Below are 12244 nucleotides of genomic sequence, written 5' to 3'. Positions count from 1 at the left end.
GGCTGCTGCCCGGGCTTGGAATGGACGGCCCCCGGGACCTGGTCCCCCCGGACCGAGGGAGCCGCTGCCCTGCCCTCCGCAGGCTGGTCCCCGTCGGCTTTGGGGCCGAGGCGAGGACGCTCTTTGTCCTTTCTGGACCCCTGGTAAGGAGGCGGCGGTGGGTGGAGGGCCGCCATCCAGGCATGACGCGAGGGCCAGGCAGGGGCTGCTCACGACCTTGCCCAGAAACTGCCCCTGGTGACCGTGTCCAGGTGGCCCCCCGACCCCCTCAGCAGCGGGCAGCCCCCCTCCTCCCACCCCCGTCAGAAGGGGCAGGCGTGTCCTCCTTCGGGAACCCCCGGGAAGGCTGGGCTGAAAGCCGAGAGGGCGAGTGAGGTCCCCTGCTGCGGGAGCTGGGGCTCCCCTCTGGGCGTTTGCAGGAGAAGGGCGGCCTCTGCCTGTGCTATTTCCAAAGGGAAAATGGCTGAGATGCATTTTTTCCTGACCGTAAAGACTAATAAATATGTGTTCGCTGTAAGAGTTTCAGACAACACGAAAAGTTAGAAGAAACTTCTTTCTAATCCCAGCCCCTGGACAGAGCCGTTCCTAAGGTTTTGGTGTCTTGAAACCCGCTCCTCTGTTTGTGCGTGGCCTGACGAGCTGGTGACGATAGCATCGCCAGCGGTACCCTCTCCAGCCCCTGTGCTGGGTGCTGCTTGGCGGGGAGACTGGAGCTCAGGGGTTGACGCAGTTGCGCAGCGGGGGATGGGGCGGGACCCGGGCCTCCCGTCACCCAGCCTGGCTGCTGCAGCAGCCTCGGCCACATGCTCGCTGCCCCGCCCGCTTTGGGTGACTTGCCCTGTGGCCTCTAGGGGCTTTTGCGGGTCTTTGCTCAGCCTCGCAGGGCCTGGAGAGCCTCTCTGGTGGGGCTGGGCTGTGAGGGGTCGGCAGGACCGAGGGGGCCCTTGACTGTGGCCACCGTCCTCCAGTTCCTCTTCCAGATGCTGAACTTCATGACGTACGTTGTGAGCACGGTGTTCTGCGGACACCTGGGCAAGGTGGAGCTGGCAGCAGTGACCCTCTCGGTGGCCGTGAGTACAGCCAGGGCTGCAGGGACCTTCCTCCCTGGGCTCCGGGGAGAAGAGACAGCCTAAGGGCACAGCTGGACCTCAGGGCCTCGCCCAAGGCACACCACACGGCTCAGGCAGGGCCAGGCCTTGTCACGGGCTGCTGGGCAACCGCCCAGGCGCAGGGCCCCCCTCGGGCTCCGCCTGACAGACTGCGCTCTCTCCTGTGTGTGCCTCCAGTTTGTCAATGTCTGTGGAGTTTCCATTGGATTCGGCTTGTCCTCGGCCTGTGACACCTTAATGTCCCAGGTAGGTGGGCCTCCGAGAGCCGGGCAGGGGCAGAGCCAGTCCCTCAGCTGCTGCAGAAATGCTGGGGCCGGGGGCCCACCTGAGGCCCCTTAGTGTCCCCTGGATCTGGGAGCTCATCAGGCCCTGGGCGGGGCCAGCTGTCCCTGGCACACCCACCCCCACGGGCCACGTGCTGCAGGGACCAGACCCTCCCCTTGAAAAGAGCCCGGGCAGCCCGGCGAGAGAGCCATGGAGGGAAAGGCAGTCCCCTGATCTCGAGTGCGAGGGCCCCACGGACGGTGTCTCCTGCTCTCGGGGGCCCACAGCCCAGCTGGGCTCAGCTCCTGGGGTCCCGGGCTCACGGTGGGCCTGGCTGCCGCTCACCCCCAGGGAGACTTGGCAGGTGCTCTCGCGGGGGCGGGGCGGGGAGCGATGCCTCCCGCATCGGGAGCTGTTGGCGAGCCGGCACGATGGGTGGACGGAGGCTGGAGCTCAGCAAACAGCTGCTGCTGTCCCTTTGTGAGCCGGCCGAGCCCCCGCAGGGGCACCCGCACCCCCCGGGTGCGATGGAGTGCTGCCCCACCCCGCCCTGCCAGGTGCCTGCGGTGCCAGCCCGCCCCCCAGCCCTGGCAGGGCCCCCGGGGCAGAGGGCAGGTGCGCGGGGCGTGGGCGCTGACCCGCTGTGTTTCAGAGCTTCGGCAGCCCCAACAGGAAGCACGTGGGAGTCATCCTGCAGCGGGGTGCGCTGGTGCTGCTGCTGTGTTGCCTTCCCTGCTGGGCGCTCTTCCTCAACACCCAGCACATCCTGCTGCTCTGCAGGCAGGACCCGGCCGTGTCCAGGTACCCCGGGCGGGGGGACCCCTGGCGAAGCCCACCCCCGGGCCCCGCGCTTCTCTGGGTCCCCAGCCGTCGCGAGTGCGGCCCCTCTGGGGACGTTGCGGGGTGGCTTTGGAACTTCTCCCGCGCAGCCTGCTGCTCCAGCCGTGGCCAGCAGGGGGCAGACCAACGGCCAGTTTTAACTGAGGCGGAAAAGACAGGATTTGCATGGTGTTTGCGTTTGTGTTCCAGCGTGTGGTTGGAGCCTCAGAGATGCTTTCTGAAGAAGTGAAGGGTGCACCACCCCAAATTCCAAACAGTGGAAACAGGACTGAGCCCAGCTTCTTTGTTATTAATTTTAGATTTGCCCCCTCATGGGAACACCTTGCTCGCTTTATATTATGCGCGCTGAATTTGGTTATTTCTTGATGTGATAGAACCTTTTTTCCCCCTTACAAACCATACGTCACCCCGAATTCAAGTTCCCCAGCCCTGTGGTTGGGTCCTTGGGCCCCTCCTCCTGCGCCTTCCTAGCACGTGGTGGCAGCCTCCCCTGACCACTGAGGTTCCACTTGACTTGGGGGTCTTGTCTCAGGGGTAAAGCCTGCTGAAGCCTCTCCTCACACCCGGGGGCGCAGGCTGCTCCGCTCAGAGCCCTGGTTCTCCCGCAGGCTGGCCCAGGAATACGTGCACGTTTACATCCCAGCACTCCCGGTAAGTCCTCTGCTGAACTTGGGGAGGTTGGGCCCACACTCCCCGAGATTCTGGCTTTTTGCCTGTCTCCCCATCAGCTGGGGAGGCCATCAGCCCTCATGCTGGCGGCCAAAGGGGCCAGAGAAAAGTTCTCATTTTGGTTGGTGCAGATTGAACTTTTAAAAAGTAGCATGGGGACTTCCCTGGCAGTCCAGGGGTTAAGACCCTGCACTTTCGTTGCAGGGGGCACAGGTTCAGTCCCTGGTCGGGAACTGCAATCCCACATGCCGCGCAGCAAGGTCAAAAAAAAAAAAAAAAGAAAAGAAAAAGTTAGTACAATATTATTTTTTTTAAAAGGTAGCACAACATGTTTTTCTGATTAGAAAACCATTTATGGGAGAAATTCTGGAAAGCCTAGGGAAGAAAAATTTCAAATCTGTAATCCTACCACCCAGAGAGAACACAGGTTAATCCTTCTCTCCAGGATTATTTCTCTTCATGGGCATGTGTGTTCAAACATACAGACTCATGCGTAGTGTGAAACGGGGCCAATGTGTGTATGTTGTATTATAACCTACTTTTTCCCTTTCAAATAAATACGTCATTAGTCTCTTGATATGATTAAATAGCCTTCCACAATATCCATTTCAAAGGCGATGTAGTATCCCCTAGTGCCATAATTTATTAACCAATCCCTACATGTTAGGTATTTAGGTTGTTTGCAGTAGTCACTATTATAAATTAGATTGAGATAAACATTCTTATAGAAAAATCTTTGTGAACATCTGGAATGATTTCCTTAAGATGCGTTATTGGAATTAGAGTTGCTCTGTCAATGGCTTTTGATGCCAATTTGTACCAGTTCTACCCCCAAGAGCAATACTCTCATCAGCACAGAGTATTATTAAAATTTTTTTTCCAATTAGAAATAAGTTATTTTAACATGCATTTTATTGCTAATGAAGGTGAGCATTTTTTCATGTATTTGTTGATCAGTTGTTTTCCTTCTGTGAATTGTCCATATCCTTTGCTTATTTTAGTGGGTTCATCTTTAATTATTTTAACTCTTGTTAAATAATTTCTTAACACTTTGATATGTCACAAACATTTTTCAGTTTTTCACTTGCCTTCTAATTTTCGATACTTTTGACTTAGAGTTTTTAACGCATACGTAACAGTCCCATAAATCCCATCCTTTATGACATCTGTCTTTGGGCTTAAAAACAGTGAACCCATTGTAGAAGCATTTGCCTATATTTCCTCTGAACCCTTTCATGGTTTCTGTCGTTACATTTAAGACCGTAATCTAACAAACTTTTTCTAAGACTCATTGAATATTCTCTCCTTTCTCTGTTAATTTATTAAATACTAAATAAGCAGTCCATCCACTCCCATCAGTTTCTGAGATTCGAGACCCACCCAGTGGTCTGTGTGTCCACCCCCAACCCATTGCTACACTGTTTGATTTGCTGTGGTTCAGTGCACGTGGTACCAGGTGGCAGTGCTGTTTCGGGGGAGTCCATCTTCTCATCTCCGGTCCCCCCTATCTTCCTCCGCACACCAGCACTGGGGATAGAGCTCTTAAGGAGGGGGCTGGGAAGGGGGCGGGGCGGGGTGAATGCGTGCGGGGTGCCCACAGGGGATGCCAGGCCTGACAGGGAGCCCCAGCCTCACCCTCCTCCTGTCTGGAAGGCCAGTGCCATGACCTCTTTGGGGCCTGGCCAGCTCCACATTTCTTCTGTATTGTGGAAACCACCTGAAGAGTCTGGTTTTTCTCCTCCGAGCCTTTGGCTCTTCAGACTAAGTGAAGGTATCTTGTCAAACAGGGCCATTGGGACTGTGTCAGGGGGAAACATCACGTTATCACTGTGGCAGCAACTTTATCAAATAAACAAAGTCCCTCCTGTAAAATGGTGCTGCAGAGTTTAACTACCAATAAAATAAGAATCATAATGACTCTTAATGTTTACATGATGCTTACCTAACTCTTGGAGCACTTAAATGTGTCAAATACTGTTTTGTAAGCACTTTGCAATATTAACTTTGTATATGAATGTATGTATAAATAGTAAGGATTCACACGCGTGTTATTGTCCCCTTTATAGGTGAGGAAACTGAGGCACAGAGAGGTTAAGTAACTTGCCCAAGGCCACACAGCTCACAAGAGGCAGAGCCAGTGTCTGAACCCAGCTCCTCGCTCTTGCTGACTGTGCAGTGCTGAAGAGAGGCGGAAGGCTGAGGGGAGGGTGCGCAGGGGGTGCAGGCCCCGAGCCAGGCCTTGACAGAGGGCAGAAAGGGCGGTGCCCCCGACACACACACTGACGCACAGGCCCTCACTGTCCTCGGCAGACAGGGAAAGGCCCACCACCCCTGTGGGGTCTCCACCCTCCTCTGCAGAGGCTGCTGGTGCCACATCCCTGGGTGCACCCCGCTCCCTCAGTCCAAGGCCACCCCCCTCTAGATCCTTGTCTCTGGCGGCTTGAGCCAGGCCCAGGGTGTCCCGACCTGTGGGTTTGGGCTCTGGGGGCCCTTCTGTGAGCAGGCCTGGGTCTCCTTCCTCAACGGGTGGAAGGCCTGGCCGGCAGCCAGGAGCCCTGCGGCTCTCAGGCCACCTCCCTGTGGTCCCAGGCCGGGGGCTGGAGCGCAGGTCAGCACACAGCCCATCTCTGGGGTCCCAGAGGTACCGTGGTGAAGCAGTGGCCCCAACTCATCTAAAAAGTGTCTGTTAGTGTTCGTCTGGTGGTGTTTTGGTAGTTGTTGCTTACTTTGTGTGTGTGTTTATTTTATACAGGCAAATTTTCTTTACAGCCTGCTGGCCAAATACTTGCAAAATCAGGTACGGATCCCTGGATGGAGCTTCCCCCAGCCCTACCCTGTTCCAGTGGGCAGGGGTGCCCGGGGTCCCCTCTGCGCTTTGCCCCATCCTGATCGCCACACAGGGGCCCTTGAGGAGCTGCGTGTCCCCAGCCTCCGTCCATCCCCCTCAGTCTCACCGTCACCTACTTCAGGGCATCATGTGGCCCCAAGTCCTCAGCGGCGTCGTGGGCAACTGCGTCAACGGGCTGGCCAACTACATCCTGGTTTCCGTGCTGGGCCTGGGGGTCAGGTGAGCACCGGGGCTGGGGGCCGCAGGGGCCTAGTCAGGAGCCCTGCCCATGGAGTGCCACCCCTAACCGGGCAGGCCTGTCTCCATCACGAGAAGGACTGCGGAGGCTGCCCATGTGGTCCAGCATCGGGGGGTCATGGGGAACTGGGGGCTGCTGTTCCCTCGGGTTCTGGGGACCCACTGCCAAGGAGATGGGATGAGGAGCCGCTGCCCACCCCGCCCGGCCTGCCCGAAGAGGCCCAGAGTGGGTGTCCCCCGGGTGGGGCCCATCCTGGGATGGGGTGTCAGCAGAGCCAGGCCTGTGGCCCTCCCCGCCCAGGCCCGGACTCAGCTGTGGCCCCAGCCCTGCCCTCCCTGCTCTGTTAGGGGCTCGGCCTGTGCCAACACGGTCTCCCAGTTCACGCAGGCCGTCTTCCTGCTGCTCTGCGTCGTGAAGAAGAAGCTGCACCTGGACACGTGGGCAGGTGTGAGGGCCACCCTTCCTGGGGGCTGAGCGGGCAGGTGGCAGGCGGGGTCCCAGCTGCAGCCCGTTGCAGGAGGCCTGGCCCGGGCCTGCCCGCACGTCCCTCAGGGCGCCCCCCCCCCCCGAGGCCCTGGCTTCCCCGTCCAGTGTGCCATGGGGCAGGGCCCTGCTGCGGACAGGCCCAGGGGAGCTCTCTGCCGGCTCCCTGGTCTCGAGATGGAGACTGGAGGAGCAGCACGGGTGGTCGGCGGCGGCGGTTCCCACGTTGCTCGGTGAAGCTTCACAACACCTCGTTAGCCCCGTTTATTTACGTGGAGGAAGCTGGTGCAGAGAGGGTTTGTCATTTGCCCCAAAGGCCAGAAGTGGGATGTGGTGGAGCCTGGACTGAACCTGTTCCCAGGCCTCAGGTTCTGAGCTCTTGGCCCCTGAGACCCAGCCGCGCGGCCAGTGAGCTCCTCTCCCAGGCGCCTCAGGAACAGTTCGGGCCTAGTCCCTCGTGGCTGCACAGCCCCACCTGCCTCGCGAAACTGTTTGGCACCTTGGTGTCGTGCAGTCCTCCCAGCAACACTTGGGGGGAGGAGGACTAAAATTTTCATACGAGGAAACGGGGTCCAGAAAGGGCGGGGCGGTTACCCAGACCCTCTGGTGTCACAGGCTCGCAGCCTGAAGCACCAGGGGTGCAGGCCAGGCATTCTCCTCCCCCCCCAGCCCCCTCGAGCCCCCACCAGCGCTGGGGCTGCTGGCCAGCCCCCCACAAGCTGCCAGGTGCCCGGGCCGAAGGCAGGGGGCGGGGCAGTGGGCGGGGCCGCAGGGTGGACCGCGGCTCAGCTGGCGGGCCTCTGCTCCTAGGCTGGTCCAGCCAGTGCCTGCAGGGCTGGGGCCCCTTCTTCCGCCTGGCCGTGCCCAGCATGCTCATGACTTGCATTGAGTGGTGGGCCTACGAGATCGGGAGCTTCCTCATGGGTACGTGGACAGCAGGGTGCAGGGAGCCGCGTGGGCTGCCCCCCAGCTCAGGACCCCCTCCCCCGGATGGGCGGTCCCCCAGCCCGGCGCGTCTCCCCACCGGGCCGTGAGCTCCCGGCACTGCCCGGCGTAGGCCTGGCACTGAGTGGGCGCCCGGGCGTGGTGGTCAGTCAGCGAGGGAGTGAGGTCCCGCTGATGCGTGAGCAGCTGTGGGCATCGCCTGGCACGTCATGTGCTCATCAGCTGACTCGGTCCAAACAGCCAGGGCTGTCGGCTGGCCGGCCAGGCACTCACCACGTCCCCCACCACCCCCAGGCCTGCTCAGCGTGCTCGACCTCTCTGCCCAGGCCATCATCTACGAGGTGGCCACTGTCGTCTACATGGTGAGGCTCGATGGGGGCGCCTTCGCCATGCCCTGCCCCCAGCCCGGCCCCCTGACGGCCTGGGGGTGTCAGATGAGGGGGGGCTGTCCCCTCAAAGGCTGTCTCTGTCTCCCGAGGGACCCTCTGGACCTCCTGCACCCACCAGGCCCAGGCCTTGCCAGACACACGTGGCCCACGGCTGCTCCGTTGAATTCACGATGTTGCAATTGTTTTGAATTAATTAGCACCATTTAAAATAGGGAGATTGCACATCACAATCTAGATATTTGCATTTTTTTGAAAAATGGGACATGCCATTTAGTAGTGAGCCCACGTTCCTGTGCACCCCAGCTGGTGGGCGCTGGGGGACAGCGGCCCTCGTGAGGGCATTTCCTTGCGTCCACCGTGGTCCCCGCAGCTCCTTTCTCTCCCCCGGACATGTGGGTTGTCCCGTGTCACTCGTGTAGCATCTGCCGGCCTCCTGGGGCATGCAGTCTGTGACCCTAGCTTTAATCAAGGGAGTTGCAAAAATCTACACGCACTAAACTAATTTATAAGGTGATTCTTGTTGTTATGGATGGCTTCTGCTGAATCTTTTCTTCTTACAGGGAACATTTCTAACATAGTTAGGACCACATCCACCTCTTTAACACGCGTTTACTCGTGAGTTTCTGGCAGCGCGTTGATTTCGGTTGCCTGTGATGTCTGATGCCCCGGCCCGGTGGGTTTGGCTGGCCCTGGGTAGCCCACCCCACCTCCCAGGTCTCAGCCTGTCGCCAGCAGCCTCGCGGGTCCCGCCCCCCTGGGACACATCCTGCCTTCCTCCCTCTCGGCCCCCGGGGCAGGAGGGGGGCTCTAACCACCGCACCTTCTTTTCTCTGATCCCAGATTCCCATGGGGCTCAGCATCGCGGTGTGTTTCCGAGTGGGGACGGCCCTGGGAGCCGCAGACACCGTGCAAGCCAAGCGATCTGCCATCTCAGGCACCCTCTGCACGGGTGGGTGGGGTCGGGACCTAGGCCAGGGAGGGAGGGCCTGGGAGCCAACAGTTCACCTTCCAAACCTGTCATACCTGCCACGTGGCCTAGAGCAGCCCCTCTGACGAGCAGCAAGCCTGCTGTGCTCCTTCCGCTCCTTCCCTGCCACTGGGGTTCTAGGCTGTCAGTTTCCATCACTTAGTGCGACTCTGGGAAAGCCAGTCCTCCTTCGAGCCTGCCCTGCTGGCATTTCCAGGAGCTTGGGACCTGCCCATCCCAGCCCTCAGAGTGGCCCCATCTGTGTCCATCCTCCTGCTTTCTGTGGCTGCCAGGCTCAGATCACCTCCTCGTGGAGAGCAGTGGCTCTCAGGCTTCAGCCCTGGGGGTGGGGTAGGGGTGTGTGTGTGAAAACACAGAACCCCACCTGCCAGAGTTTCTGACTCCGTAGGTCGGAGGTGATGGTCTGAGAATATGCATCCTCTAACCAGCTACCAATGATGATGTTGCGGCCGGTGCAGGGACCCCACTCTGCGAACCACAGGAGGAAAGGCATTTCACACGTGGTGCCCTCCTTACCAGACCACAAGCGAGGGTCTTAGTCCAAATGAACGTGGGGTGGGGCTGGGCAGGTGGAAGCTGGGCTGTGCCTTTCGTCTCTTACAGTTGGCACCTCGCTGGTCGTGGGCACCCTGTTGAGCCTCCTGAGGAATAAACTGGGCCACATCTTTACCGATGACGAGTAGGTAATCAGTTCTCTCACTCACTTCTGGGGATGCCAGGTGCTCCGCAGCTGGTCCCCAGAGAGGCCCCCTCTACCGCTCACCTGTCGGTAGACAGGGCACCAACCGAAGGGCAGGGCAAAATCTGGGGGCTTCTCGGGGGGGTTAAGACGTGTGTCCCCCAGACACAGGGAAACTCAGAGACAGGAGCATCAGTTACGTTGGCGTGGGGCAGGGGCAGGATAGAAGGGGCACGAAGCGCACTCCAAGGATACGCTCGTGTCTTACCGCTCCCGTTCTCCCGCAGGGAAGTGGTCGCCTTGGTCAGCAAGGTCCTACCGCTCTACATCGTCTTCCACCTGTTTGAGGCAGTCTGTGTGAGTCCTGCTCTGACCCCCCCACGTTCACGCACCCTCCCCGAGGCCGGTCAGGGCTGTGAGCGTTAGCTCACCGCTTCGCAGAGAGGGCTGACCGGAGAAGAAGGGCCCGACGTGTCTGCTCGTGTTGGTTCTGTCATTCAAAATGATGAGCCCCCTTCTGCTGTGCGATTCCAACATGCCAGAGATGCACGCAGATGAGCAAAATGCTGCACACCGGCCCCAGCGTAAAGTCACTCATCCGTTCCTTCCTCATTCCCCGGAGCGGGGGCCAGGAGCAGTCGCGCCAGTTGCCAGAGCAAAGGGTCACTTCAGAGGAGTGGGTCAGCCCAGGGTACAGCGGGCCTGACTTTCTGCTCCTTTGATCGCTAAAGGGCAGGTCCCATTTAGTGCAGGTTTGAATTATGTGAACTTTTAAAAACGTGGCATAAAGAAAGCAAGCACTGAAGTCTCATTTGATGAGCAGAATTTGAAATTCTGGGTCTTCCTACTTCACATCTCGGGGCGTGTGAATCTTTCAGGAAGGCATCCCGAGCGTAAAATCCACATCTCTTCATGGAGTGAGGGCTTAGCTAGCAGCACAGAACACTGGGGCAAACACCTGCACAAGAACTATTATCAACTCTTATGGAAAATAAATAACCTTGGGAGAAACTATTCGTGGAGGATTTTTCCAGAAGCCCCAATACTCTCTGCCCAGTTCCCTGTATGTTCCAGGGCTGGCCTTTGCATTTAGCTGGGCAAATAACCTGGAGCACATTTCTGACCTCAGCAGGACCGCTTGCTCTGGACTGGTTTTCATCATCAAATCCATGGCTTTTACCGCAGAACATTAAGAGAAACTATCTTATGGATTCTGTTATTGCTTTTGTCATGGGCTAGTGTTAAGGACACTATTATTACTTTTTCTCTAGCTCCAAGGTGAGGCCACAGCTGAGAGATTTCTCCTGCAATGTAAGGTCGGGGAGTGCTCTGGCTTCTAAATGTTCTGAAGGCAGCACCTCTCCGTTCAGTTTGCCCACCAGGGAACCCGAGGCAGACGTACAGTTAGTAATTGCGAGGGACCTTAGAGCTTGTGTATCTGCATCTATCACCTTTCCCCCTGGCTAGATCTATATCATTTTTTTTTAATTTATTTATTTTTATTTTTGGCTGCGTTGGGTCTTCATTGCTGCGCGCGGGCTTTCTCTGGTTGTGGCGAGTGGGGGCTACTCTTTGTTGCGGTGCATGGGCTTCTCATGGCGGTGGCTTCTCTTGTTGTCGAGCACAGGCTCTAGGTGCACGGGCTTCAGTAGTTGTGGCACGTAGGCTCAGTAGTTGTGGCACGCGGGCTCAGTAGTTGTGGCACGCAGGCTCTAGAGCGCAGGCTCAGTAGTTGTGGAGCATGGGCTTAGTTGCTCCACGGCATGTGGGATCTTCCCGGACCAGGGCTTGAACCCGTGTACCCTGCATTGGCAGGCGGATTCCTAACCACTGCACCACCAGGGAAGACCCGATCTATACCATTCTTAATTTATGTGTTCCATAGACCTAATCTTTATTTTATATTTTTTATAACTTCTTGAGTTATAATTTACGTACCATAAATTCATGCATTTTAACATAAGTCAGTCCTTTAAAATAAATTTATACTTGTGCAGCCAGCACTGCAATCCAGTTTTAGAATATTTTCATTACTCCCCCAAAATTCCTGGGGCCTGTTTTGAAGTCACTCCCTGCTCCTATGGCCAGCCCTAGGCAATCCACTTACTTGCTTTCTGTCTGTGTGAACTTGCCTTTTCTGAATATTTCATAGACATGGAATCATACAGTATGTAGTCTTTCGTGTCTGGGTTCGTTCACTTAGTGAAATGTTTTTGAGGTTTGTCCATGTTGTAGCATTTTTCAGGACTTCATTTCTTTTTTGTGGCCGACTGATGGTCCATTGTGTGGCTGTAACATGTTTTGTCTACCCATTCATCAGGTGATGAGCATTTAGGTGGTTTTCAGTGTTGGCTGTTGTGACTAAGGCTGCTGGGAACATTCACGTACAAGTCATCATGTGGATATATGTTTTTGCTCCTCTTGGTAGAGTCCTAGGATTTGAATTGTTAGGTTGAAGCATAAGTTTGTTTGTTTGTTTGTTTGTTCATTCATTCATTCATTCATTCATTCATTTATTTATTTGCGGTACGCAGGCCTCTCACTGTTGTGGCCTCTCCCGTTGCGGAGCACAGGCTCCAGACGCGCAGGCTCCAGACGCGCAGGCTCAGCGGCCATGGCTCACGGGCCTAGCTGCTCCGCGGTATGTGGGATCTTCCCGGACTGGGGCACGAACCCGTGTCCCCTGCATTGGCAGATGGACTCGCAACCACTGCGCCACCAGGGAAGCCCCATAAGTTTATTTTTAACTTTCTAAGAAACCATTAAGCTGTTTTCCAAAGCAGCTGTACCAT

At 57.1% G+C, this 12244-nt stretch overlaps 1 protein-coding gene across 1 annotated transcript in view; it reads left to right on the top strand.

Annotated features, from left to right (window-relative positions):
- Positions 1–20: 20 nt before the first annotated feature.
- The window catches only part of LOC309793427 (multidrug and toxin extrusion protein 2-like), a gene marked incomplete at its 5' end in the record, with an annotated part of 24445 nt that continues 12221 nt past the window's right edge, over positions 21–12244 (top strand). The window contains 13 exons of the mRNA XM_082603896.1: positions 21–143; positions 969–1070; positions 1287–1355; positions 2026–2174; positions 2822–2864; positions 5635–5679; positions 5852–5949; positions 6316–6413; positions 7262–7375; positions 7691–7758; positions 8626–8734; positions 9377–9452; positions 9740–9809. Of these exons, the coding sequence (XP_082460022.1) occupies positions 21–143; positions 969–1070; positions 1287–1355; positions 2026–2174; positions 2822–2864; positions 5635–5679; positions 5852–5949; positions 6316–6413; positions 7262–7375; positions 7691–7758; positions 8626–8734; positions 9377–9452; positions 9740–9809 (1164 nt within the window). The remainder of the gene's footprint in view (positions 144–968; positions 1071–1286; positions 1356–2025; positions 2175–2821; positions 2865–5634; positions 5680–5851; positions 5950–6315; positions 6414–7261; positions 7376–7690; positions 7759–8625; positions 8735–9376; positions 9453–9739; positions 9810–12244) is intronic.

Source organism: Mesoplodon mirus, assembly GCF_964341445.2.
Source record: "Mesoplodon mirus genome assembly, chromosome: 18".
NCBI classification, from domain to species: domain Eukaryota; kingdom Metazoa; phylum Chordata; class Mammalia; order Artiodactyla; family Ziphiidae; genus Mesoplodon; species Mesoplodon mirus.
Note: the sequence above shows the minus strand (reverse complement) of the source record. Positions and strands in the feature narration are given on the sequence as shown.